Source organism: Populus nigra, chromosome 13 (assembly GCF_951802175.1).
Source record: "Populus nigra chromosome 13, ddPopNigr1.1, whole genome shotgun sequence".
In the NCBI taxonomy this organism is placed as follows: Eukaryota; Viridiplantae; Streptophyta; class Magnoliopsida; order Malpighiales; family Salicaceae; genus Populus; species Populus nigra.
In genome coordinates this window covers 13956408-13982619 of record NC_084864.1, presented here as the reverse complement: position 1 = coordinate 13982619, position 26212 = coordinate 13956408, and the positions used below count along the sequence as shown (strand labels likewise).

At 35.9% G+C, this 26212-nt stretch overlaps 3 protein-coding genes, 1 long non-coding RNA gene and 1 pseudogene across 10 annotated transcripts; 2 read left to right on the top strand and 3 right to left on the bottom strand.

The window, feature by feature from the left end:
• Positions 1-3351: 3351 nt before the first annotated feature.
• Positions 3352-4224, bottom strand: LOC133670607 (2-hydroxyisoflavanone dehydratase-like; annotated as a pseudogene).
• Positions 4225-11096: 6872 nt separating this feature from the next.
• On the bottom strand, positions 11097-14806 carry LOC133670996 (putative disease resistance protein RGA4). 2 transcript variants are annotated; one of them, XM_062091609.1, is made up of 2 exons: positions 12597-14806; positions 11097-12527 (listed from the first exon to the last, which is right to left on the bottom strand). In XM_062091609.1, the coding sequence occupies exons 1-2, from the start codon at positions 14461-14463 to the stop codon at positions 11233-11235; spliced, it is 3162 nt and encodes a 1053-aa protein (XP_061947593.1). In that variant the 5' UTR covers positions 14464-14806; the 3' UTR covers positions 11097-11232. The 2 variants fall into 2 exon arrangements, with proteins under 2 accessions (XP_061947593.1, XP_061947592.1); XM_062091608.1 differs by having other exon boundaries at positions 11097-14806.
• Positions 14807-16609: 1803 nt separating this feature from the next.
• LOC133671029 (uncharacterized) lies at positions 16610-19413 on the top strand. Of its 3 annotated transcripts, none has more exons than XR_009834199.1 (2): positions 16610-18224; positions 18802-19413. It is a non-coding gene; the product is annotated as an uncharacterized LOC133671029 (long non-coding RNA). The 3 variants fall into 3 exon arrangements; XR_009834200.1 differs by having other exon boundaries at positions 18597-19413; XR_009834201.1 differs by having other exon boundaries at positions 18593-19413.
• A 927-nt stretch (positions 19414-20340) lies between these two features.
• On the bottom strand, positions 20341-22984 carry LOC133671367 (small ribosomal subunit protein mL104 (rPPR9)). Of its 4 annotated transcripts, none has more exons than XM_062092111.1 (2): positions 21331-22984; positions 20341-20568 (listed from the first exon to the last, which is right to left on the bottom strand). In XM_062092111.1, the coding sequence occupies exon 1, from the start codon at positions 22908-22910 to the stop codon at positions 21357-21359; it is 1554 nt and encodes a 517-aa protein (XP_061948095.1). In that variant the 5' UTR covers positions 22911-22984; the 3' UTR covers positions 20341-20568; positions 21331-21356. The 4 variants fall into 4 exon arrangements, with proteins under 4 accessions (XP_061948095.1, XP_061948093.1, XP_061948092.1 ...); XM_062092109.1 differs by lacking the exon at positions 20341-20568 and adding an exon at positions 20765-20960; XM_062092108.1 differs by lacking the exon at positions 20341-20568 and adding an exon at positions 20765-20939.
• Positions 22985-25211: 2227 nt separating this feature from the next.
• LOC133670838 (uncharacterized) lies at positions 25212-25760 on the top strand. Its single transcript, XM_062091436.1, has 2 exons — positions 25212-25614; positions 25735-25760. The coding sequence occupies exons 1-2, from the start codon at positions 25212-25214 to the stop codon at positions 25758-25760; spliced, it is 429 nt and encodes a 142-aa protein (XP_061947420.1).
• Positions 25761-26212: the final 452 nt, after the last annotated feature.

Sequence of the window (26212 nt, the reverse complement as noted above, 5' to 3'; positions counted from 1 at the left end):
CATTCTCCATCTTTTTTTACTTGGGTAGGTCACCCATTATAATGAGGCCATTCTTCCCCCTGGGTAGGTCACCCATAAGAATGAGACCACTCTTCCCCTTTTCCACTTGGGTAGGTCACCCATCACAATGAGACCATCTTGTATTTGGGTAGGTCACCCATCATAATGAGACCATCTTTCATTTTGGGTAGGTCACCCTTCATAATAAGACTACACACACATTTTTTAGTTTTTGGTTTAATGAGGTCGCCAGATAAGATCTCATGTAGCTTTGGTTAAAGGAAATCGCCAGATGGGATTTCAGGTTGACGGAGCTACACACATTCTTTGGATTTGGAAAAGGAGATCGCCAGATGGGATCTCAAGATAAAAAAAAAGAAGAGAAAAAAAGAAAGGAAGAAAGAAGAAAAAAGAAGAAGAAACATTTAGAGTTTTTCTTTACAAAGCTTACTATGCGAAACATTGAGGAGTTTTGCTTCGTAAGCATTGTAAAGAGGGGGCATCTGTTGCTACCCAATTTTTGACCCATGTTTTGATAAATTTTCAGAAAAAAATCCAAAAATAGTGAAAAACATTGAAAATCCAAAAAAATACATTTTTAATACATTTGCATTGTTTTTAGCATTTTTAGCATCGTCTCAAAAGAATTTAAATTTTCAAAGACATTTGGAACGCGTTCAACTTTTAACGCGTTATTTTTAAAATCATTGATTTTCTTCATTGAGTCGACGTTGATATTGCTCGTTTTCAAAAAATACAAAAAAATTAAGAAAAATCAAATTTACAAAAGAAAGAAAGAAAGTTAAGGGACCAATTTTGAGATCCATGCAACATTTTACCTATAAATACTGGTCCACAACTCAAACAAAAGGGGGGGCATTTTTGACAAAAAAAAAAAGGGAGACAAACCCTAAACAAAAAACCTAAACCCATCTCTTACTCTCCACCTCATTGCAGCCGCCGTCCCCCTCCCTTTGATTTTGACAGATTTTTCCTCCTTCTGGCCGGCCAAAGAAACCAAGCCCCCCCCTTCCCCTTTGTTTTTGGCAAAAGTTTCCCCTCTCTCACCGGCCAAGAGCCTCCACTCCAGCTCCTTCCACTATCTCTCATTCTCCCTCAAACCAACTTCTCCTCTCTTTCGACAGAAACAAAACAGACCGGCGCCCCCTGGTTTTTCTTCTTCTTTCAGCCGGAGAGCTCCTCCACGCCATTTCCTTTCTCCTTGTTCTTCCCTCTTCGGCAACAAACCAGCCATTTCAACCCATCTTCTCCATCGAAGCCAAGGCAGCCTCAGCTCCTTCTTCATCCCTTGCACCCGATCTGCCATCCGAAACAGAGGAGGAGAAGGCGATCCCATAACCAATCAGCCGCAGACCGGCCTCCTGCAGCACCCGTCCATCCTTCCTCCGCCGACCCAGTAGCTACTTTCCTTCGGCCCGGAAACCAGTTCCTACAGCTGCTCTTGTCTTCACCGAGCAGCCTCCAGCGGCAGCAACCAACCCAGCAGCGCCCACAGACCAGCAATCCTTGGTCATGCCACCGGTCACCTGAACTGAAGGAGAGGGAGACGCAACGGCAACGAAAAAAAACAGATCTGCCGATCTGTAGATCTAAAGGGAAAGGGGAGGCAGATTCAAAAACCTGTGATTGTTTGTGTTTTCTCTTGTCTCTGCAGGTCATCGACAGTACGGACGGGAAGAGGAGAAGGAGACGATCCCGATCTACCAGCTTGCTGGTCTTCACCGGCGGTCCACGCGCCCCCAGCGGCGGCGCGTTGGAACACGCGCCGCCACTGTTCCTGCGGTGGCAGAAGGGTTTCCCTGCAATTTCTGGAGTTTAGGGACTATTTTGTAATTTTAAATTATGTAATGTAATTTTTGTTTAGTGTTTAATTTTTTATAATTTTGTAATGTGATGTATAAAAAGAACAAAAAAAAAAAGAAAAGGAAAAGAAAGAAGGAAAGTATAGTGAAAAGAAAATGTGTGATTTGTATTTTGTTTATGAATGTGTTTTTTTGTATGATAAAATTGGAAGAATAAAAAAGAATTTAATATTTTGATTTGATCACATATAAAGAATTATGAACTTACATGTAAGTCGTATTTCTAAAATTTGATGAAAGAACAGAATTTTTAAAACTTCTTTAACACATCAAGTCCACGAAGCAGCTTACCTCAGGTAGGGTGCATTAGGGGTGCTAATACCTTCCCTAACCACAACCAGTTCCTTACCCGCAAATCTCTGATAAGACCAATACCCGGGTTTCCTAGTAGCCTTCAGTTAAATACTAGGTGGCGACTCCAACGAACCAATCAAAGCAAACCTAATGAAAAAATCGCCAGCCGACGCCGCGCGGATTTTTTGATGTGCGACAGACGCCAGAGTCAGGAATATTATAAACAAATCATCATAGCATAAACTAATAAACATTTAGCAATTTAAGACAAAAAGCAATGCAGTTTGCCTTAGGCAAAATGTTTAAAGGGTGATAATATCTTCCCTTTTACGTAACCAGTCCCGAACCATAGAATCTCTGTTGACCAGTTAGGGTTCCTAGTGACCATAATACTAGGTGGCGACTCTCCAAACAAAATATTTTTCCCCTAAAAGAACAAGATGCTAGAAATATGTTCTTTTTCATAATAGAATTATTTTTAGGGCCGCCGCGATGTCGGGTGCGACGTAATGTTGGGTTGCAGAATCCAAACCAACTCTTGTTACAATCACTTAAGCCATCCCTTGTTTTTCTGTTTTTTAGTGAACTTCATTGTGTGCTTGCATGTTGGTGGTCTCAGAGGAACACAAGGCGATAAGCACCACTCAATGATTGGTAATGGGAGAAAGCTTACTTCTATTTTCAATTCTCATTACAGAATTCAGCGTGTAAATAGGTTCTACAAGCCTAGCGGCTCTGCATCAGAACCTTGTGCATCATCATCATTGTCTAATCTTAATTAATTTGCTCGACTTTTTCTAGCAGAGATTTGATTAATGTTTACCAATGTATAAACTCTGTTATTTCATCAATTCTTTTTTATTTTATTTTATTTTATTTCACCAATATTTAACCAAAAAAATGCAAGTAAGCCAAAATAGCCCAAAGAATGCAAGAAACACATTGCCACATTTTATATAGCATTTGAAAGTACATATATTAATAAATTGAAAAAAAAAATACAATCCAAACAACAAAACAACCTTGAATTCAACAATTATTTTTCTGCTCTCACCATTGCTGAAAATTAAGTAGCTGATTCCCACTTAATAAAACTCCAAAAATCGATCCAGCCGTATGAAATCAACCATTTTTTTCATAAGTAGCTGATTCCCACTTAATAAAACTCCAAAAATCAATCCAGCCGTATGAAATCAACCATTTTTTTCATAAGTAGCTGATACTCTCACTCCCGGGATTCAGCAAATAAAAGCAATGGTCCTCCCCTTTAGTTTCATAAAAATTCACAGTGCCACCCCATACACACTCGCTCATAGCTTCATAACTCTATACTTATCCTTTTCTGCCACGCAAACTAACACTTTATCACACTTAAATTTCGACAAATTCGGATCCACTGCCGAGTTCAATTTTGGATACATATATATTGGTAGAACTTGTCTGGCTCCTTAGCCCAAAAATATGGGTGCACTATTAGTAACCGTTTTATAGCCACGGCAGGCAATCCCGCAGCCGCAGCTTGGACCGCCACAAAATGGGCTATGGTGCCTCCAGCACTCTTACCGGCTAAAATAACCCGCCTGAGATCCGCATATTCTTTAATCCATGGTTCGGGTCCATTACCATTAGAGTGCTTTGCGATCCACAGAAGCCCTGCCCATGAATCATCATATGCAATCGGTAATTGGTGTTCAGGTGCTAACCTGTAGTCAATAGATATAGCAATGACATTGGCTTGGGTGGCTAGGGTTGAAAGAAAATTCTTCAAGGCAGAAGTAAATGGTGAGCCTATGCAAAAGCCACCACCATGATAGTGGACAAGGAGAGGGAGCTTTTAGCTGGGCCGTTGATTTTTGGGAGGAAAACACGAGCCTTTACGTTGGTCACTGGTGAGATCACAACATCTTTGGAATGGACCCCTGTTTCTGTGTCGACGCCTGCTGAAACGAAGTCAATGCTCCAATATCTCTCTATGCGGCCATCTTTGTATACCTTGAAAAGGCCTGGAAAATCATGGGATATTAATTTCTGTATTGGCAGTGGACATTGCGAGTTTTAGTGGTCTTTTAGCCTGGAAAATGACCTTTGGCTATCTAAAAGATAATGGTTGTGGAGCTGAAAATCAAAGGGAAATTAAATTAAACCTGAGACTTGGGTATAGTTTAAGAGCCTGTTTAGCAACACGTTATCGTTCGTGTTTCTTTAAAAACATATGAAATAACTGTTTGGTTATAAATAGTTAAACAATCAAAATACATGATCTCGTTATTCGCATCCTCGCGAGCGGAGCATGGCGTCGCGGCGATCCTCGGTTAGTTTCGGGGTCTTTGTTTTGTTTGTAAAGGATTCGTCACTTAGTGTTATGGTCACTAGGAAACCTAACTGGTCTTTCAGAGATTCTAAAGGCAAGGGACTGGTTGCGTAAAGGGAAGGTATTAGCACCCCTAGTACACCCTACCTAAGGTAAGCTGCTTGGTGTTTGGTTTGTCTTATAATTGCTATGGTGTTGGTGTTTTTCTAATCCCATCAGTTTTCTAGGTTTTGATTCAAACTAAAATTATTAGGATAGAAATCCAAGGAAGTTCCATGTGCTTTAAAAGCTCATTTTCCCCTTAGTTTCTCAAGAGTTTGCGACTCGTAAATCGCAAGGAGAAGGACAAAAAAATTTGAAATCTAAGGTGCTTTAAAAACCTATTTTTTTTTATCTTAGTGTTTTATACTCTCACATCTTATAAACCGTGGAATAAAAAATTGAAATGTCCTCGATTATAATCAAGGCTTCTTTCAAGGATTTGTGCGGATTTATTACTCCCAATAATATTTTGGATATTCGTTCTTTAAAGATTTCTTTACCCAAACATTAGCGGTGAATAATAGATGAATTCCTCCAAAAATAAGATTTTTGTATTTTTTTGGAATATTGGCCAATACCCTTTGGAATTTTACAAACATGTTGTAAAATCCAGAAATGCAAGAAAATAATTTTTGTGTTTAAGAAATCCATGCGGAAACACATTTTCAAAACTTCCAATATTTTTGTATATATAAAAAAAAATTCAAAAACATGTTAGGGTATTGGCCGTATGCAACACACAAGAAAACATTTTAAAAAAAAAACACAAGCATCGCAATAAAATACAAAAATCACAATAAAAGTTAATCAATCGATCACATATATTATAAAATTTATAAGAAGCTTAAAAAAAAAATTATAACCGGAGAGAAATAAAGCATGTGTACAAGGGAGCCAAGATTATGAAACCAGAATTTAGTGACAGTGTTCATACCCCATCAACCCATTCTAGTGACAGTGTTCATACCCACAAACCCAGTCTTTGATAAAACTAAATCCCGCTTTACTCATCCCACGCAGACAACAAGGATAAAAACTAGAAGCATGCTCTATTCATGTATAAATAAGAAACATGAGAGAAGTAAAACATGTGTACGAGGGAGCCAAAAATATGAAACCAGAATTTTGAAATTAAACCCTTATGTCTGTGCCTCACAAACCCCACTATTTCCTCACCTTAAAAAAAACAAACAGCCTCATTCATTTTACAACGCCAACAGAGAGAAACAAAACAGAAACTGGGAAAGCAAGCTTTATTACAAACAAAAAGACAAAGTCATGGCCGGCTAACCTTCCCTCCAGCAGGCGTAAGAAGAGGAAAGAACGTGAGGGTCCCTAACGTTCTTGCAGCTGGAGCACTAGGGAAGAAACACCTGCAGATCCTGTCTTTTTCTCCTCCTTTTTTTTCTCTTTCACGTTCCAGTGCAGGCTTTTTAGTATCAAAGAAAAAGCCTCCTTTCTTTCCCCTTGTTTTGCCTCCGTCCCCCCCTTCTATGCTCTTTTTTTCTGCCTTTTTTTTTTGCTCTCTTTTTGCTATTTTTTTGCTCTCTTTTTGCTCCCCTTTTGCTCTCTTTTTGCTATTTTTTTGCTCTCTTTTTGTCCGCCCCTTCGCTAGGTCATTAGAGGGGTTTATATATAGTCTAACATATCTCTATTTAGGAAAGATTTAATGCATTAATTCTAGGACGTAAATCCCTACTGATTTGCAGTAAAAAAAACGCAAAAGGAAGCTGCAATATTCTGATTTTGTGTTGGTGCTTTACGTCTGATTTCTTTCCAGTTTTAGAGGAGGGTGTGGCTATTTTCTTTCCTTCCATAGGGCCAGCTGCTCCCTTTCAAATGAGGCAAGAAAAAACGTGGTTGCAGCTCCAAAATTCAGGCATGATGATAAAGGAAAAACAGCAGGAATTTGCAGCGAAAAAAAGGAAAGAAATCAGCTGGAGGGTGCAGCTGCAAGGTCCTATTTTCCTTATTCGGTGTGGTAAATATCCTGTCATTTATGATGATCCAACCCCCCTCTCCAGCTTTCAATGTCCTTCTTCAATTCAATCCTTCAATTTAGCACATTTCGATTCAGTCCTTGGTCCAAAAAAAATCCTTCGAATCAGTCCCGCGAACTTGGGCAAAAATCCTTCTCGCGGTCAGGAATCCCTGCTTTCACACTAGATATTCAAACGGGAATATCTTGAGCTTCTGATATCGAAATCAAGCGATTCAAAAGCCTAAATTTATCTACGTGTCTAGGAATACAACTTTGATGAAGGAGTCGAGGTGAGATAAAATCATTTTATAGAACAGAAACTGGCAGTAATCTAGTTGGTCAAAAGGGATTTCCGGGTCTGACTTAAAAACTGACGAATGCCGAGAATCCTGATATGACTGAGAGTATGAACTACGAACAAAAATCACAAAAACTAAGCCAAAAATAGAATTTTTTTAGTGCAGACTCGGGTCAATATCCTTCTCGCGGTAGAATTCTCTGCCTTCACGTTAGATATTCAAACACGAATATCTTGAGCTTCTGATATCGAAATCAAGCGATTCAAAAGCCAAAATCATCTACGTGTCTAGGACTACAACTTTGATGAAGGAGTCGAAGTGAGATAAAATCGTTTTAGAGAATATAATCTGGCAGTAATCTAGTTGGTCAAAAAGGTTCTTGATTTGACAATGCTAAGCATCCAAATCTGATTGAGAATCTGCCCTAAGAACAATGATCCCTAGGACCTAATAAAGGTGCAGGTCAATTTTTCAACATGTCATGAGTGACAGAATATACCTAGGATGGTTAGATATCGTACGAAACTGAGTCAAAATCGGAGCCTAAGTTGGAACCAAAAAATTACAACAGCAGCAGAACTATTTTTTAGTGCAAATTCTGAGGGATTTATTCAACCTTAAAGACCAGATAAAAAGAACGAATTTAGCATTATGAAGACTCCTGATCAACCTAAGAAAACCTGATGATTTTGGTAGCAAAGGGGAAGGATAAAAAGAACAGAAAACAGCTCAAACAAGGTTTCAAAACACAAAATATTTCTTTATGTGCTTTTGTCAATCTTCTGGCGAATATGAGCTAAACTCCTATACTCTGTTTAAAAAAAGGTATACATCGTCTCTAGCACGTGGGGTCCGAAAATGAGTAACAACAATTTATATGCGGCAGGACCATGATTTTTCATAAGCAGTAAAATATTTTTTTTACGAGTTTCAACCTGTGAAACACACAGTATTCAGTGAATTGCACTGTTCACGTGCACTTTTTTTTTCAGTTTGTTAACTTTTTTAACAATTTTTTTTTTAAAAAAACTAGTTTAGAGTGAATTAAATTCACTCGCATTGTGATGTGAACAATATTTTTTTTCCTGAAAAACTAGTATAGAGTAAATTAAATTCACTCATACTGTAATATCAATTTTATACCTGATAATATTTTATCTAATTTTATTACACGCTCACAAAATTATGAAAACTGTAGTTCTTATCGGCTGAATTTTGTATGTAATGAAATTATAAATAGTTTAATGAAATAATAAAAAATATTTTATATCAAGTATTATTTATTTCATGATGTAATAGGAGTAGTTAATTCTACTCTATTTAAATTTAAAACCATCAATATATATATATATATATATAACCTCAATTTCAAAAGCATTCTTAACCAAACACATTAAACTATTTTTTCTTCCACCTCAATTTTAACCACAGTTTTAACCAAACATTTATATATATATATATATATATATATATATATATATATATATATATAACCTCAATTTCAAAAGCATTCTTAACCAAACACATTAAACTATTTTTTCTTCCACCTCAATTTTAACCACAGTTTTAACCAAACATTTATTTTTTCAAACCAACCTCAACTAAAAGTACTTTTTATAAAATAATTTTTTTCAAACTATAAACCACAATAGTTACCACAATACCAAACACACTCTTATTATATTCTTATTATATTGCTTGCAAGAAATGAAGTTTAGATTATGATATTAATCTTTGTTAATTCCACTTCCCTTGAGATTTACGCCGGGAGGCAGCAGGAGTGATACAAACAAACAAATTAAGTACATATAACCAATTGATTCAGAATTAAGTAACATTACGTCTGCACTTGAGGGCCTAGCTGCTGTGGTCAACCGTGTGACTTGTTCCGCCCCCGTCCCGGGTTCGACCCTCTATGTGCACGCCTGTCACCCCCGCGGTGCCTAACCTGCCCCTGGGCTTGCAGGATGTCCAGTGGGCCGTGGGGAATAGTCGTGGTGCGCGCAAGCTGGCCCGGACACCCCACGTGAATCAAAAAAAAAAAAAAAAAAAAAAAAAAAAAGTAACATTACGTCTCGATCCAAGACTCAATCAATTAGCTACTCTTGTTTAATATTATTAGTTTCAATTCATTAAGTAAAATTACGTCTTCATACAGACTAAAAAATCATGCTTATGAGCTCATTCTTTGTTGTTTGGTATATTTCATGGATAACCTTCGTCTTCGTTGTTTGTAAATTCCAAAGAAATTATGTCTTATATCTACTTTCATTTGTTAGGATCTAATGCTTGCAAAATACATATATGCATGGATTGGGTTTATTTACGGAGATGAAAAAATTCATGTGGGGGAAAATAAAACAGTAGGAATGACTGAATTCTTAGGATTTGTAATGCATAACAATCTGTACTTAAATAAATTTTTTATCAAGCCTACCGATTTACATGATGAAGCATTCAGTTAGTTATGCCATGAATTTTGCTTTTTAATGGTTGCCTATAGTTTTTTTATTTTAAGTTGCTCCAAGTATTTGATCCATTTTCATGCAACAAAGAAGCATGGGCTTGTGATTTTGGGCTGTGATAATACCGGGCTAGGCGTAAGTTTTCCTTGATAAATGTTGATAAGTTTAAGCTATGGTTTTTGATAACTTGAGCTCATTCGTTTTGGGTTGTACTCATGGCATGGGTTTGATAGGTTTGGGATGAGCATACACCTGCTCAAGAAAATAAAAAATCTTTGCTAACCCATTTCCAGGCACTGGAAATCTGGACTTCCATAAAAGTCATTCAAACTGAGCCTTATATTATTCAACACAAAATGCAGAATCATGTAGCAAGCAAAGTAATTATATCACTAGATTGTTGCCTCACATGTAAAGGGAAACAAATTGAAAGATATCCATCCTACTCACACAAATCTTTCCATGGTTCATTAGAAAGACTACTGTCACAACATATGTGGCGTTGGTTGGGGTTCTCATGGCTTGCAGGGAATGGTGATCTCTGCAATCATGTAAGTCACAACATATGAATCCATGTTTGAAGCAAGCCTTCTGTCCTCCAACTACTCCTTTCCTTCTTTCTCCCTGTCACGGCCAACAAGAATGGACGCCCTGTGATTAGCAGCACCCTGTCAATCGGACAAGATGTAAAGCAACTAATGTGATTAGCAACACCCTGTCAATCCTATTCGAGAACTAAACAAATGCGTAGATTACTTTCTTGGTAGGAAAAACAAAAACAACTTATATTCTAATTCTAAGGATTTATCGAAACAGAGCTTATCAACTGATAAAGGAAGATGTTCTACCCACCATACTGAGAACAGACATAATTAATGAGCTAACAAAATAGTTTAAAGAGCAGAATTTAAATGGAGAAAAGTAATAAGAAAATCAAGATAAAGAATATATAGCACAATACCTGACTGGAGCACTGAGGCAGCTGGTGGACAAGATGACTTATTGTCACGAACACACAAGAAGATCCATGAAGGGAAATTTACAGCAGAAGTAGGAAGTATTCATGTTACACCGAAGAAAAAGTCAGATGATTAGCAGGGAAGCAAAATTCATACAATCTACTGATCATTTCTTTTAATTGTAGGGCGTATATAATAGAATAAATTTGAATTGCATAACAAATGAGGTGTTAAATGATCTTCGTTTTATATTTATAATTTTTTATTAAGCGTAAACAATTTTCATTTCATAAAGCATCATGAAGCTTTTTGTTAAATTACAATCTTGAATTATTACTCAAATTGCCGTCTCCATGTTTTGTAATAAGTTTATTGTTTGGATGGATTAGATTTCGATTTTCCATTTTGTTTGTATTGATGCTCTATATGCTTTCTGGTATGAGCGATGTGTATTTTAAGATTAAAAAGTTTAATATTAGCACCTCTTGTTTAATATTATTAGTTTCAATTAATTAAGTAAAATTACGTCTTCATACAGACTAAAATGATGACTATGAGATTGATATTTTAATTGAGAAGCTTCAACAGTAGATTTTCTTATACAAGTTTTGTTTTGAAATAACTGGTGTTTTAATTAATCTGTTTTTTTTTTAATTTGATTGTATTCTCTCGAACATTTTTTTTCCATGCAATGATGCAACCATTTGTTTGATGGCACAAGAACTTCAATTTGATTGTATTCTCTTAAACTTCAATTATAATAAAATCAATATTGGTCATTTAAAGTAATAGAAAACTTATTCTATAACGATTTGAGCTGAAAAGATTAAAAAAAAAAGTGTAATTCTAATTAAATTCTCATTTATATGAAAAATATAACAATAATGAAGTTGATAAAGTTATTTAAACAATTACAACAAATTAAAACTAAGAAAATATATATTTTATTCTCCTTCAATGTTAATGAGAAATTATTTTAAAAATTTTGCATATCAATTTTACTTGATACTAATCTTAGGAATGTGAGCTATCTTCGACCAGTCCTCTCCTAAATCTTTCTCACACCTTTTCTCCAAATATGGACAACCCCAAATGAATAGATACTGGAGAGAAGTGAGATGTTGGATACTCTCTGGCAATGAATTCACCTCTGGACATAAACCAAGCTCTAAATTCTCAAGTGCCGTAAGATGTCGCACTCCCTCTGATAGAGATGTGAATTTATCACAATGCATAACATATAACTTGCGAAGGGAAGATAAGCCACACAGCCCATCCATTGGCAGACAATTTAATCTTCCACAAGACTCTATCTCTAAAACCTCCAAGGAATTGAGGTTACGAAGACCTTCCTCTGGCAAGCTTTCAAGTTTCCCGCAATCGCAAATCCTCAAGCTTTTAAGAGCAGAAAGCTTATCTAATACCCTATTTGACAAAGACTCCAGATCTGGCATCCCATCAATTTCTAAGCTTTCAAGGAGGGTATGGTTTTGCAAGAACCCATCGGGAAGCTCCCTCACATTGCGAATCCCTACAATATCAAGAGAAGTGATAGAAGTGAGATTCCTAACTGACCTAAGTAATGAATCCTTACCTCCCTCGATGTGTAATGTTTTGACGGAGGGTATAATTGGTATTTCGTTCAACACAGGGCAATTGACTATCTTCAATTCTTGAAGGCGAGGAAAAGTACAGGCAGCCCATTGCTCTAATCCCTCCATTGAATGGAAAGATGGGAATGGATTTTGCCCATCTCCATACACATTGCTGTCAATACTCTTCACACCATCCATTCCACGCAATACAAGACTCTTGAGGAACTGCAGTTTCCCTAATGGTGGAAGTTGTTCACAGTTGGGAAATGCTGATAGCTCCATCTCTACCAGATTTGGTAGCGTCATGTTCAAGTTCATCATCCAATTAGGAAATCTTGAACCTTCATATCCCAATATCTTCAACTTCTTCAGATTTGAATGAGGTTGAAGCCCTTCAAGGACCTCCTCGTTATTTACCTGACTAACACTCTTTCTTTGTTGTGGTGGCACAGATAACCAAGTGTAAAAAAGGTAATCTCCATTCTCATGCCAAGATAAAGTCAGTGATAAAAGAGCTGTCTTCAACTTCAAATTGGCACTTTTGGCATCTTCTAAATTCTTAACATTCACAAGATCTGCGATACTCAATTCACCAGCAAGATTATTCAGCCATCCAAGCTCACTTATGCGACGACCATTCTCCCCACCCACAATGAACAGAGTAAGTTTTCGCAGGCATATCAATTGCCCCATTCCAGCTGGCATAAATCGAAGTAAATTACAACGCGTTATGTCAAGATAGACTAGACTTTTCATGTGCTTCATACCTTTTGGTAAATGGATGAGATTATTGCAATCTCTCAGATCTAGTGTCTGTAGATTTTGGAGAGAGGTTGTACTTTCGGGCAGTGTTCTGATACTGGAGCCTGACACTTCTAGATACCTTAGATGTTTCAAATCACAAATTGACTTTGGCAATTTGTCCACCCCGAGACGTAAACTCAAGGCTCGATGTTTTCGACCAGGAATCTTTCCCCTTCCATACCCATACTGTTCATTCCTCACAAGAAGTGAGCGAAGTGATAGGACCATGAGAACTTCAGAAGACGAAGCTACTGATTTGTTATAAAATGCTACATGACGGGCAGTTTTAGGAATTTCCAGCTCCCCATCGCCTTCTGTCGTATAGCACTCTTGTACTGCAATGGATTGTGCAAGATCATGCATAAGATCATGCATTTTACATGTTATGTTGCCAAATCCATCATCCTCGACCTCTTGCAGAAATGACCTTCCCACTAGTTCATTGAATATGCCAATACCCATGACGTGCAAATCCATTTCTCTTCTGCAAGAAATAAAGCCATTTGCCATCCACAAAGCAATCAGCTCCTCCCTCCTCATCACCTGATCTTTTGGAAATATAGCGCAATACGCAAAGCATTGCTTCAAATGTGGTGATAGATTAGTGTAACTCAACCTCAAAGCAGGTAAGATATCGCTTGCTTCTTCTCTTAGATCCCAAATCTCACTTTCTTTAACAGCTATCCACTGATCTTCACTTTCTTTTAGCCGCATTAGGTTTCCTAGTGCCTTTATAGCTAAAGGAACACCACCACACTTCTTTACTATTGATACTCCAATGGCTTCCAGGCGTGCCCGCTCCTTTTTCCTTCTCATCCCGAATGCAAGCTGTTGAAACAACTGCCAAGAATCTTCTTCAGACAATCTCCTCATGTGCTTTACAAAAGCTGTTGCCATTCTAAAAGCAACCATCTCAATACGCGTAGTTACTATGACAGCACTACCTTTAGCTCCACACCTTAATACCTCCTTCAATTTACTCCACCTATCACCATAATCATCCCACACATCATCCAATACAAGCAAAAACTTCTTTCCATTTAACTTCTGTTGGAGGCGTCGTTGCAAGGGATCCAATTCTTGAAGACCACAAGGGGCACCATCAATGGACTCTATGATGGCTCTTGTTAATCTTCTTACATCGAAATCAGTAGATACACACACCCAGATCCTCAAACTGAATTGCAGTTTAACCCTTTCTTCATTGTAGACCATTTGAGAAAGTGTTGTTTTCCCTAGTCCCCCCATTCCCCATATAGCAATAATAGGGAGATGGTCTGCATTAGAGAGCAGGATGTTGACTAGTTCTTCTTTCTCCTTGCCTCTTCCGCAAATTTCTGATTCGTTCACGAGTGAGCTAGTAAGCCGTCCATCGTAGGTATCAGCTGCTATGTCCCCAACTCGTGGTGTTAAATTGAACTTGTTTTTCTCATTGGCAATGGCATCCAGTTTTTCTCTCACAGTTTTCAATTTATGCGCCATCCTTTGTCGAAAAACAAGTGGATTATGATTGATCGAAAAGAAGGATCTTAGTCGATTTTTGAGATCTCTTCGCTGCTGATGCCACTGAGCTTCAATGGCAAACTCATCTAGCAAATCATCAACATCATAAGCTGCATCCTTGAGGTGTCTGAGCCACACCTTTATAGCCTGGTCCTTCCACTGCTTCACCTCTGCATCCTGGAGCACAGCTTGAGTAGTTATGAACGTGCGCTCGAGATGTTCAAGATCAGTCTCTAGGCTCCCAGCAAGTCCAAGCTCTTGAAGAATTGAGGAATTCAAGTTCCCCATGATTGTACTCGCGAGAGCAGAAACAATTGCATCAGCCATAGCTTGTCTTGGAATGGAAAAGAAATGGATGTTGAGAAGAAGAAGTAGAGAAGGTGCGAGGAAAACTAAAAGCAGGGGATGGGAGCAAGAAACGGTAAAGTAAATATTGAGAATAAAGGGCAGTGTGAGATGAGAAATGGCAAAGGTGAAAGTGTATGGTGATGAGCTTTTCTTCTGCTATTGAAGTTTCAGAGAAGCAACATGGCTGTGTTTTGAAGACGGAATTTGTCTACTTGAATTTGCTTACTGGTTTGTAAAAGTCTTCGTCCCGCTTGGCCAAGTCGCTAGGCATATATTATATGCTCATCTCTCGTAAGCAAACTGTGTATTTCTCTCACATCAGTTATGACAAGGGGCTTTTAAGTAATCTTCCGAAGTATGGTTGAGAGAGAGATTGTTTTTAGTTATTTACAAGCAAATACAAAGGCAAGTTGTTGAAGCATCTAATGCACCATCATGATGACAACGACAACGGGCCATCTTTTCCAAGGATTTCTAAGCTTCATGGAGCAGCAAATTTACGAAGCAAAATTATATATATAAAAATTAATTAATTAAAAATCACAACTAAAGAAATGTGAAACAATTTTTTTGTTAATTTTTTTAAGAACTTGTTGATGTTATTTGTTAAATATTTCTCAAAATTATGTAATTTTGATATATTTGTAAAATAAAAAATTAGATTGATCAATTTACTTGACTTATCACCCAATAACTACTTGGTTTAACAATCATGATTAAAAAAAAGAGGACCCAATTTTTTCATTAAATTCTTTATAATTTTTTTAAGTTTGTTGAATTTATTTTGTTAAATTTTATTAAAACCTATTGATTTGTTTTTAAAACTTTCAACCAAAATAATATCATTTTTATATATTTGTAAAATAAAAAAATAATTATCCAAGTAACTCTGGCCAACCCGTCTGACTTGTGAATCAAGGCTTGTTCAGGGATCAACCTTGAGTTCAATTTTAAAATTTATGTTTTTAAAAAATGAGGACACAACCTCTTTGTGAATTTTTTTTAAAACCAATTGGATAACTTTTTAGGTGAGCATGTTTGAGAGTGTGGTTGCAGTTACTTTTCAAAGTGTTTTTTCCTCATAAATGTATCAAAATAATATTTTTTTAAAATCATTTTTAATATCAGCGCATCAAAATGATTTAAAAACACAAAAAATATTAATTTGAAGTAAAGAAAAAAATTAAATTTTTTTAAAAGCGCTTTTAAAACACAAAAACAAACATGACAAGTTTATTTGGGTATCCTTGGCCAACTCACTCGATTCGTGACCCAGGATTTGCTCAGGATGGACTCTTGAGCCAGGTTTAAAAACAATGATAAAAAAATAAGAATAAAAACTGGCATGAAAATTAAATAAAATTAAACAATGAGGGGTAACTCTAAGAATAATAATTAAGAAGATAAATGAAACCAAAAGAAATTATAATGAAAAGAATTTGGATATTTTTAAAAAACAAAAATTAGATATGTTAATCAAAAAGAAAATTAATAAAAAAAAAGGAGAAAAACAAAATAAATTGCAAATTGAAAAAAAAAGATTAAATTTAATAAAAAAATAAATAATAAAGAATAAAATCAAAACAAATATAAAAAGAATTTAAAATAAATATAGAAAAAAAGAGCACGTTCCAAATTTGACGGGATGGTGTTCTCGAGTATGTCTCATGGCATGGGAATGTATGATCACGATTGCCGTGTTCTTGTAATTATTTTGATTTGGTTTTTTTTGGGAATTTGATTTCTAGTATGGGGTGTGTTTTAGATAATGAAAGGTATTGTTTTTTAAGATATTTTTTTATTTAAAAATATATTATAATAGTTTTTAATATCAATAAAGTAAACGAGATATATTTGCTATGACGTGTTTTTCGTTTATTAAAATAAATTCTAAAATTCTTCGTCCCGCACTGGCCAAGCCGCCTGGGCTCCACACGGATGTATTTGCTGTGACGTGTTTTTCGTTTATTTAAATAAATTCTAAGAATCTGCGTCCCGCACTGGCCAAGCCGCTTGGGCTCCACACGGTGCAGACTTGACTAGCTATATTTTATGCTCATCTCTCGTAAGTGGCCTGTGTGTCTCTCTCTCATCAATTATGACAACGAACTTTTAAGTAATTTTTCGAATGGACTGTACTCTTAATACTGTGTGCATCTCCTCCTTCTACAGTGGTTCTGCTTTCAGGTTGGAAATCCGACGGTGAGCAACCTGTCAGTGAATGATCAGGGTTGAACTGTAGGACTTCTAGTTTGGGTGGCAAATTAGGAAAAACATTCTAAGAGGGTCAAAATTCAAAATTTTTATTATTAAAACTAAAAATCTAATTTGTTAGAGGAGAAGGCTAGAAAAAAAATTACTTGCAAGAGCCGTGGCCCTGCCAGCCCCCTGCTTCCGCCACTGGGAGCAACTCACAAATATGAAATTATCTTATCAGCATCAGAAAAGGTAGAAGGAGGAGATGCACACTGTATTAAGATGCATCAGGCTTCCTTCTAAAAACTCCAGCTCTTCACTCCTCTTACTATCAGCCTAGGAAGGTGATGGTATTATTGATCTGGGTCTCAGTCTCAGTCTCAGTCTCAGTCTCAGTCTCAGAACCTTGCAACCTGCAGCTCATCATCCCTTATTCCTCTCATTAACTCTTGTTCAACTTTTGTAGCTCTGCCCATGAAAAAAAATTCTTTCTTTCATGAAGTTAGTGTTGCAGTGATATACTTTAGTTTACGAGTATTTTTGGAGAAAAGATGTTGGTAAATCATGAAATAATCGAGAAAACTCTGTGACTATAAAAAATGCCAAAAAAAGGAAGAAATTTTATGGGAGAAAGAACTATTCTTTACGACGAAAAACCATTGTGATAGAATCAGGATACTTGAACGACATGTATAGTGATGCTTGTTCTTAATACTGACAAGATCTGATTAGAAATTATTGCAGTTTGTCAATTGGGACAATACAGGATGTCTTTGCTTAGCTGAATGACTTTCCATTTGCATTCAAAGCTTGAGCCTCAAGAAGCAGCCCATTTTTTGTCTGTAGCTTCCAATCCGAGAATACGTTTTAAAAATGATTTTATTTAAAAAAAAAACTGTTATTTTTATTTTTTTAAATAATTTTTTTAATATGTTAATATAAAAAATAAATTTAAAAAAATAAAAAAAGTATTATTTTAATATTTTTTAAAAAATAATTTAAAAAACAATTATGCAAATACCTAGCCGAGTTTCTGGTGCATGTATTATCATTTCTTATTATGCATTACTCTGGATGCATTTGGGAATGTAAATGAAAAATTAATGTATAGAGAACTAATTATAAAATTATGTAACTTTTAAGTTTAATTTTGCAATCAGGATATTCTTAGAAGAACTTTCATACATATATTAAAATTGATTTTTTTATTTAATTTTAAATATAAATAATAATCATTTGAACAATGAAAAATAATATAACGTTTTTGTTATTTTTTTTGTAATGTGTTTTTTTATAAATATTAAAATGATGTTTTTGTTTTTTGTTTTATATATTTGAGGGCTTTATGGGCCTTTTAAGGTATTGTTTCGTTATGGGCCCATGAGGAGGGCATCCTTGTGGACCTTTTCCTCTTTAAAGATGAGACACTCAAGATGGAGCAGATTGCAGTAATCTAGAGAGAAACCTTCGCAGATGAGATGACAGGGCGGCGACAAGCGTTTTTAGGGTTTCTGCCACTGCTTTTCACTTACAACAATAAATAGGTATTGCTAACTTTCCTGTTTTTATTTTTACTGCTCAATATTCTAGTTCCAAATTCTCATACCCTAAATTCCACTGCTCCTGCTTATAGTATTAGATTTAAGTGCTTTTTTTTCTATAAAAAATGGTGTATTTGGTGGCAATGTCGATCACAACAGTGTTGATGATTTTATATCATCCAGTCAGATGGTCGGCATGAACCCTAAGCTCATCTATGGTGAAATTTGGCTGGTTATTAGGGTGGACTGTGTGGAAGAAACAGTATTTAGCTTAAAAAAAAAAACAAATGGAATTGTTAGGAATCATATATGAAATCTAATTGCCGATGCCATAATAAATGTTTGATATTCACATGATATTGTTTGCAAAGACAGGTGGGTGGACATTGTTTGCAGAGACAAGTGGATGGTTTTAAAATTTAGTTAAAATATAATGGGCAGCAAAGGTTACTCTTCTGGCTTTCATAGTTATAACATCTTGATCAATGGCCATTGTAAGAGTAGAAGGATCCATGAAGCAATAACTCTCTTTGCTAAAATGTGTGATAAAACATTGACTCCTGGTATTTCACTCTTACAGTGCCCATTGATTAAGATGGTATAATGTTGTTATCAAGGGATTTCTTCTCAAAAACTGCACATCACACATTGTACAAGATCTCAACGACAAGTTTGATAGAAGATCTTTGTGCATTCATCCATGGTAAGCATGCTAATGGATCTGGTATCCGATGGCAAAATTATAATGTGTTTCTATGAGGAGATTCTCGAAATGGGAATTTCAATTGAAGTATCATTTTCAGCTCAGCAATGCTGTGGAGGTCTTCCTTCAAAACAGTTAGGCTGCAATAACTCATGTAAGTTATTGTTACCCAATTTGTCCACCTTAAGAACGGTAGAATCTACTATTTCCTCTTCATATGGTGATGTGTCTTGGCTCTAGGTCATGCTGTAGGTTCTACTGTATATATGGTAAAAAGTGATCAGTGATTATTGTTCTTGCTGGTTGTTTCTGATAAATTTACATGTTTAAGTAATCCAAGGGTTTATTTTTGGGGCTACTTTTGTTGAATTTAAAAGAACACAACCTCCGCTAATTCTCTACACTTCTCCTTCGATCATGAGCTCTTGGTTTATAACTCGTTTAAGGTACTAAGGTTGATGATTTAATGATGACATTTGATTCTGTTCATTGGGAATCCTTTTCTATTTTATTTTAGCCTCTTGAATTCCTTTTCAGTTTTGATGGTTGAGATCATGTTGCATTACAGAATGCAGATTCTCACTTCTGTATCTCAATTTATTGTGTCCTGGTGAGATACTTCCCATGCGTGAAGAGAATAAGTTAAGTTCAAGAAGAATCCTTTTGATTGTTGCATTATAGATAAAATTATTCTTAACCAAAATGTAATATTAGTTTTCCCAAAATTTATATATCGTGATCAATATCTTGTATCTGTCAAGTTTAATAATAAAGCTTTCAAGTTTTTGGGATGTGTAGTTTGAGTTTTCTCCATCATCATATTATGATTGAGTTGGATTTTAAATTTATTTTGTATTGTTTTTTAGTTTGTTGATATTAAAAGTAAATTTTTAGAAATAAACAAAATATTACTTTAATATATATGTATTAATTATTTTTATTAGAATTAACCGGGTATCAATCCAAACTCCTCATTGGTCAAAAGTATCAATTAAAAATTTAAAAGCAATAAATAATTCAGGGGATTTTCTCTCTTACCCCAATTAACTTCAAGCATTTAACACTAATAAGTTAAGACTACATCTTTCAAGCCCCAAGGATAACATCAATTTTTAGGAAGATTCATCTCAGCATTTAGTGTCTTTGATATTACATTTTTAACTATATTTGGATCCGTTTTAAAACTTTTTTTGTTTTAAAAATTATTAAATTTATATTTTTTATTTTACTTTTTGATGATTTAATGTGTTGCTATCAAAAATAAAAATAAAAATAAAAAAAAATATTTTAATGTTTTTATTAGTGAAAAACAGTTCTAACAAGCACCCTGTAAAGTTAACTAGAAATCACAAATAACCAGACATGCAGAATCAGTAGCTTTGTAGCTGTAGATGGACGCCCTAAAAAAAGAAAAGAAAAAAAAAGCATGAAGAGCCATGGTTAGATTTTATAAAGAAAGTTTGCTTTTTGTTTGGACAAGAGAAGACTAGCAATATCCACCAGATAACCAGTTTAACTAAAGATCCAGTTAACTAAAGAACTTCTAATTTTATCAGTAAAACCTCAGATATCACATGACGCAATTTACCACCACCCCAGTTCATGCCCACTTCGACGCCCAGTTGAAAATGTCAAGTTCCATGTCTGTCCACAGACTCACAAGAACCACCATCAGTTCAGATTGTTATAATTTTTGAAAGCATTTCCTTGCTATCCAGCAGGAAAACTTTCGTAGGAGAGTCATACATAAAACAAAATATTGCATTGACAGATGACTCACAATACAAACTCAACATAAATTGAACAGGGGTAACCATGAAATCATTAATGGAGAATTAGCTCTTATAAGAATAAGTTCTTATAAATTGACAATAATATCAGGCAGTCCATTGATTACATCAATCTGAAACTAAAATGTAAACCATGTTCAAATGCTAAGATAAGTTATCAAGAGAGAATTCGCCTTTCATATCATCCTAATACCCTTGTCCCACTTTATCGGTGCCTCTCTCAACCTACAAGACACAGGATACAAGCTAAGAGAAAGGGTGAGGTCGCATCGACTGATATCTATTTAGTAGAAAACAGGCTCGTCTGAATTAAAACAGTTAAAATGAAGAAATTCATAAGCACATGCTCCGTTTGTATCGTAAACATAATCAGTATAGTGCGCGGTAGACAAAACACTGCAGATGAAGGAAACGGGCAAAGCGCAAATGATCATGCTATCAGACCTCAGAAATTTGCAAGTTCAATGAATTTAGTTCTGACCGAAAATATAATGCTTATACTGTTTCAAGCACCTGTGAACCAGAAGAAACATTTTATTCCTAGCAGGCAATAACAACCTTCAAACAAGATTGAATCTCAAAACAAACAGCAACCAACATTGCCATACATCCTTACTTGATGAAATATGAATTGGATAGTGATCAAAGGGCACGGCGCATCCCCTTCTTGGGCTTCTTCACAAAACTCAATCTAATCTGCTTAAGCCGCCGCCTCTTCCTTGCCATTTTCTCTGGCAATGTCTCCCTCTTCTTCTCTTTCTTAACAGCCTTCGGTTTTTTCATAAACTTCGGATCCACCCTGTACTCTTTGGGTGTCACTGTCACCCCATTGCTCAACGCTTCGTTATAAATAACATTTGCTTTATCAAGACGATTATGTGTACACCACTTCCCCATCAACAAATCATAAGTCTTGATCCCAGGCTTGCACCCATCTGCCTTCATCATCTCAAACACACTCATAGCATGCTCAAGCCTCTCGATCCCACACAAAATCTTCAAAAATCCATAATAAGCCTTCCTATCCAGCTTATCACCATACCCTGCACTCTTCATTCTATCAATCATCTCATCCCCCTCACCAACTCTCGCTGCCTGATACAAGCTCCTGATCAAAACAAGAAATGTAGTCTCATCTGGACAACAACCCCATTCCCCAATCCTAGAAAACAACTTCATTGCATCCTCAGTTCTCCTTACCTTACACAGATTACTAATCAATACATTAAAAGTCTCGACATTTCGTGGAACTCCACGAATATCCATTTCCATCAACACCTTCTCCACCTCCGACTCCAACCTAAAAGGATCCTTTTCCCGACAAAGCTTGCAAACACAGTCAAGCATAGCATTAAACGCCATTGTACCAATCTCAAAACCACCTCTATACATCTCCCCTGCTAATCTTTTAGCCTCCTCTAACTTCCCATCAACACACCAACCTTTGATTAACAAATCACAAATACCATCATCAGGAAATATCTCATTAGCCAAATTCTTCACCATTTTCTCAGCATAACTTGCATACCCATTTTCACACAGCTTCTGAACTACAAACGTAAGACTTTCCTTGTCTCTCTTAAACCCATAATCCCTCTCCATTCTCTCAAAAAACCCAATGACCTGTGTTGTCCTCCCTGCTCTCACAAGCCTATCAATCATAGACTCAAAACACTTAACCCCAGCAACACTTTTACCTTCAACAAGCAAATCATGGGCTGCTTTAAAATCCTTTCTTCTACCAAAATAGTCAACAAAAAGGGCCAAAGACTCGTCATTTTGCTCAAAGTTTGCATCTTTAATAAGCCAATTGTGAAACCCAATAACTGTACGGCCTGCATCAGGAGAAAGCTTGAGGGTTTGCAGGACTAGAGAAGGTGTTAAAGCGTTGTTCTTCGTTAAGTGCGAGAAGGAAAGGTGGAGCCTTTCTGAGATTGATAAAGGATCAGTGTTTGGGTCTCTTGAAATCTCAGTAGATAGAGACTGAACTATTGCGGGATCTGGACTTTCAGTGTTGTTAGGGTTTAAGGTTTGGGAGGAGGAGAAGGGTCTTTGGGAGAGACAGAAGGGCAAAGCTGGGATTTTGGGGAGATGGGTAGGGATAGAATGCAAAGAGAAAGTTATTGGTGGTGGAGGAGAGGAGAGGTGGTAGTGGCGGAGGAGATGACGTAGGTGGAGGGAGGTTAAAGGTGGCATTTTGTGGGGCTAGAGAGAAGCAGTGTGGAGAAGGAGCTCAGATCATAAACCCTGAAAGCGTTGTCCTTGAAAAACCTATGGCTTTGTGGACTTGGTGAGGGTCTAGGAGTTTTAGACCCAAGCCCAAAGTACTTCGTGAGGTAGGTCAGACTGTGTGTATGGGCTTGAAAGGCTTATGCGCTAGCCATTTTAAAAGGATTTGGAAGGTAAGTCATGGCTCTCGAGAAAAAATAACTCCACCTTCTTGCATCAATAAGCCACGGCTACAGCAAAGATTTGATCGAGAAATTTTGCCTTCTTACCTTCTCCCTGAAACAGTCTCTCTTACATTTCAGCGCAGCTGATTTTATTTGAGACTATTGGTCTGAGTAGATTCTTTTATTTTTTTATAATAAGATTGTAATTGGTTTAATGAGATAATAAAAATAGTTTATATTTCGGAACATGTATAAATAATAATAATGTTTAGATTCTTAATTTAACCAACTTTTGCAATTGGTACATTTATTACATGTTTTTTATATATATATAAACAAGTACCTTAATATTTTTTTGCTATATTTTTTTAATGTATTAATAATCACATACTTATGTAATTTAATGTTATGAAATGCATATTGTTTTAATCATTTTATTATTAACAATATTTTTAACAACAATATTAACCAAATATTTTTCAATTGCTTTTATTTAACAACAATTTTAATCGTAATTTTAACTAAATATATGTTTTAATCTTTCTCACAGTAACTAAAAATACTTTTTAAAATTTTTTTTTTAAATCATAATCATAAAAAACTGTCACAATGTTAAATACATACTTAGATACTGTTTGAAAGTATGATAACAATTGTTTTTCACTTGGAAATACATGAAAATAATATTTTTATTATTTTTTAAAATTATTTTTATACCAGCACATCAAAATAATAAAAAAATAATTTCAAGTAATTTTTTTAAAAATTACAAAACATGATTTCAACCGTAAAAATAAACACCCCTTAAAAGCTAATGTGCTATTTTTTTTTACACTATGTGCATGACATAATACATCACGTGAACTTCCTTTTTTGGGATGAACTCGCTAACATCAATATTTATCTTTTTGTAGTTAGAATATAGCATGTGAAAATCTCTTTCCTTTTCCTTTTCAATGACTCTCCCTCTTATCTTTCAATATCTAGTGATTGAAACATGAGAAAATGAAATTTAAATACTGAAATGTCAATACTTAAAACTACATGGATCAAATAAATATAAAAATAACAAATTAAAGGATCAAATTAAACTTTTCTACATCTAATAAATTGTTTAAAAAACATTGTAAATTACTATTTCAATCCAAATCCAAAGTGGAGAGCTGCATTGTCTTAGTTTTTTTTTTAATAAAAAATTAATTTTGAAGAAGGACAAAAAATCCATACAAATTTTGAAACAGAAAAGGAGATAATGTGCAAAAGAGGCGACAATTTCTTTGTAGTATATGGTTCTTACCATCGAACAATCCAACGGTAATATCCCTAGAAGAGGTTCAATATAGGACTTGCATGCCATCAAGCCATAATGGCCTTGGTGTGCCAGGCTGCCACAGGTTTTTCTTTTCCAATTGGCGAGTGAATGAAGTATTATAGCTCACAAAGAAGCTCAACTTCCGTGCAGGACAACTTCATCTTCTACAAAGAACCAAAACCAGAGCCTCAACAGCAACACAAAACACAGCTCAGGAAAATCAAAGGCTATATAAACTGCCTTGCAATTTGTCATGCACCATACTTGCACTGATGACTGAACAGTGACTTACACTTGAGTTTTCTAGGCCCAGCAAAATCAATTTTCAGAATCGTTACTCGAGTGAAATCCCTTATGCGCGACATGAAATGGCTGCGGCAATATAAAATGTAAGCAATTCAGCCATCTTTAACATCATGCTTTTGCGGGAGCAAGTACTGTAAATTGTTAGTGACAATCCTTTGTTCAGGGTGGAAAGACGGCACTAATGAGATTGCATAGGAGAATATTTTTCCTGTTCAAGGAGGACAAGTTACAGATAGTCAATATTACAAAATAATTACACTTAAAGCATATAAATAACAAAGATAACAGCCAATATTTGAAGAAAAAACCGATTATGGCGGTGGTTAATGCAATGCAAGTCACTTTGGTTTCTCCGTTAAGTTTGTCTTATGCAAGGGAGCACTGGGTATAAACTGTATAATTAAGGCACCACTTCAAAGCAACTCCAATCAAACAAATTAGTTTAAAAAGTGAATTCTAAGCAAAGAAGCTAAGAATCCATCACCCATGGCTGAGAAGGAAGGGGGAGTTGTCGCAAAGGGTCATGACGAAGGGCTTAAAATGGCAATCTCTCTTCTTGAGGAGTTTGGACTTCCCCTGGGACTTCTTCCTCTTGCAGATGTGATCGAAGTTGGTTTTGTTAGTAGTACTGGATACATGTGGATCGTCCAAAAGAAGAAGGTGGAGCACAACTTCAAGATGGCCAGCAAGCTTGTGAGCTATGGCACTGATATAACTGGCTATGTCAGCAAAAAACAGATAAAGAAACTCAAGGGAGTGAAGGCTAAAGAACTCATGCTATGGCCTCCAGTAAATGAGATAACCGTTGATGATCCACCCACCGGCAAAATTCACTTCAAGAGCCTTGCTGGCATCACCAAAACATTCCCAGTAGAGGCATTTGCTGCTGGTCAGTAATGCGCATCAAGAGTTCTGTACTTTCACCAGCTGCCGCAGCAGTTCCACAAGCTATATATATCTTAAATATAGCTTCCTTTTGTTGCATTTTATTTCCTTGTCCATTTTGCAGTTCTCTCACCAAGGATTGGTGAATGATGCAAAACGGTATTTCAGAAGACGTTAAAAGCAAACTACAATTCTGATAAAAATAAAATAAAATAAAAAGAGATGCTCGTGTTAGTTGTAAGAATCACCTTCAATGCACTTGACGAATTTCAATTGCAAGATGCTTCTACAGTTCTGCTGCCTTCAGAGCCAGTCTCAAGTTCTTAGCCTCTGCAGAGATGATAAACCGTAACCATAAAAACTATCAATATTCTAAACACACACTAGTACTCTTTTAGTGCTTCCCCTCTTTTTCTTTAGTCCATAGTAATTCAGAAGCGAAAGTTATAAATTCTTCTTAATTGGACGGTGAAAGTTCTCATTTCATCTTCATTGAATTTGATTAAAATTTATTGCAGTTGATTGGGGATTTGTTTATGTATAAAATTGATGTTGGAAGAGAGGGTTAGAATTGTGATTGACTAGCTCAGTTTACTCGAATA

Coding starts and splice junctions, on each gene's coding strand:
- LOC133670996 (XM_062091608.1), bottom strand. CDS start 14,463: ATGGCTGATGCAATTGTTTCTGCTCTCGCGAGTACAATCATGGGGAAC.
- LOC133671367 (XM_062092111.1), bottom strand. CDS start 22,910: ATGCCACCTTTAACCTCCCTCCACCTACGTCATCTCCTCCGCCACTAC.
- LOC133670838 (XM_062091436.1), top strand. CDS start 25,212: ATGGCTGAGAAGGAAGGGGGAGTTGTCGCAAAGGGTCATGACGAAGGG. Junction 25,615..25,734: donor AGTAGAGGCATTTGCTGCTG/GTCAGTAATGCG, acceptor TCCATTTTGCAG/TTCTCTCACCAAGGATTGGT.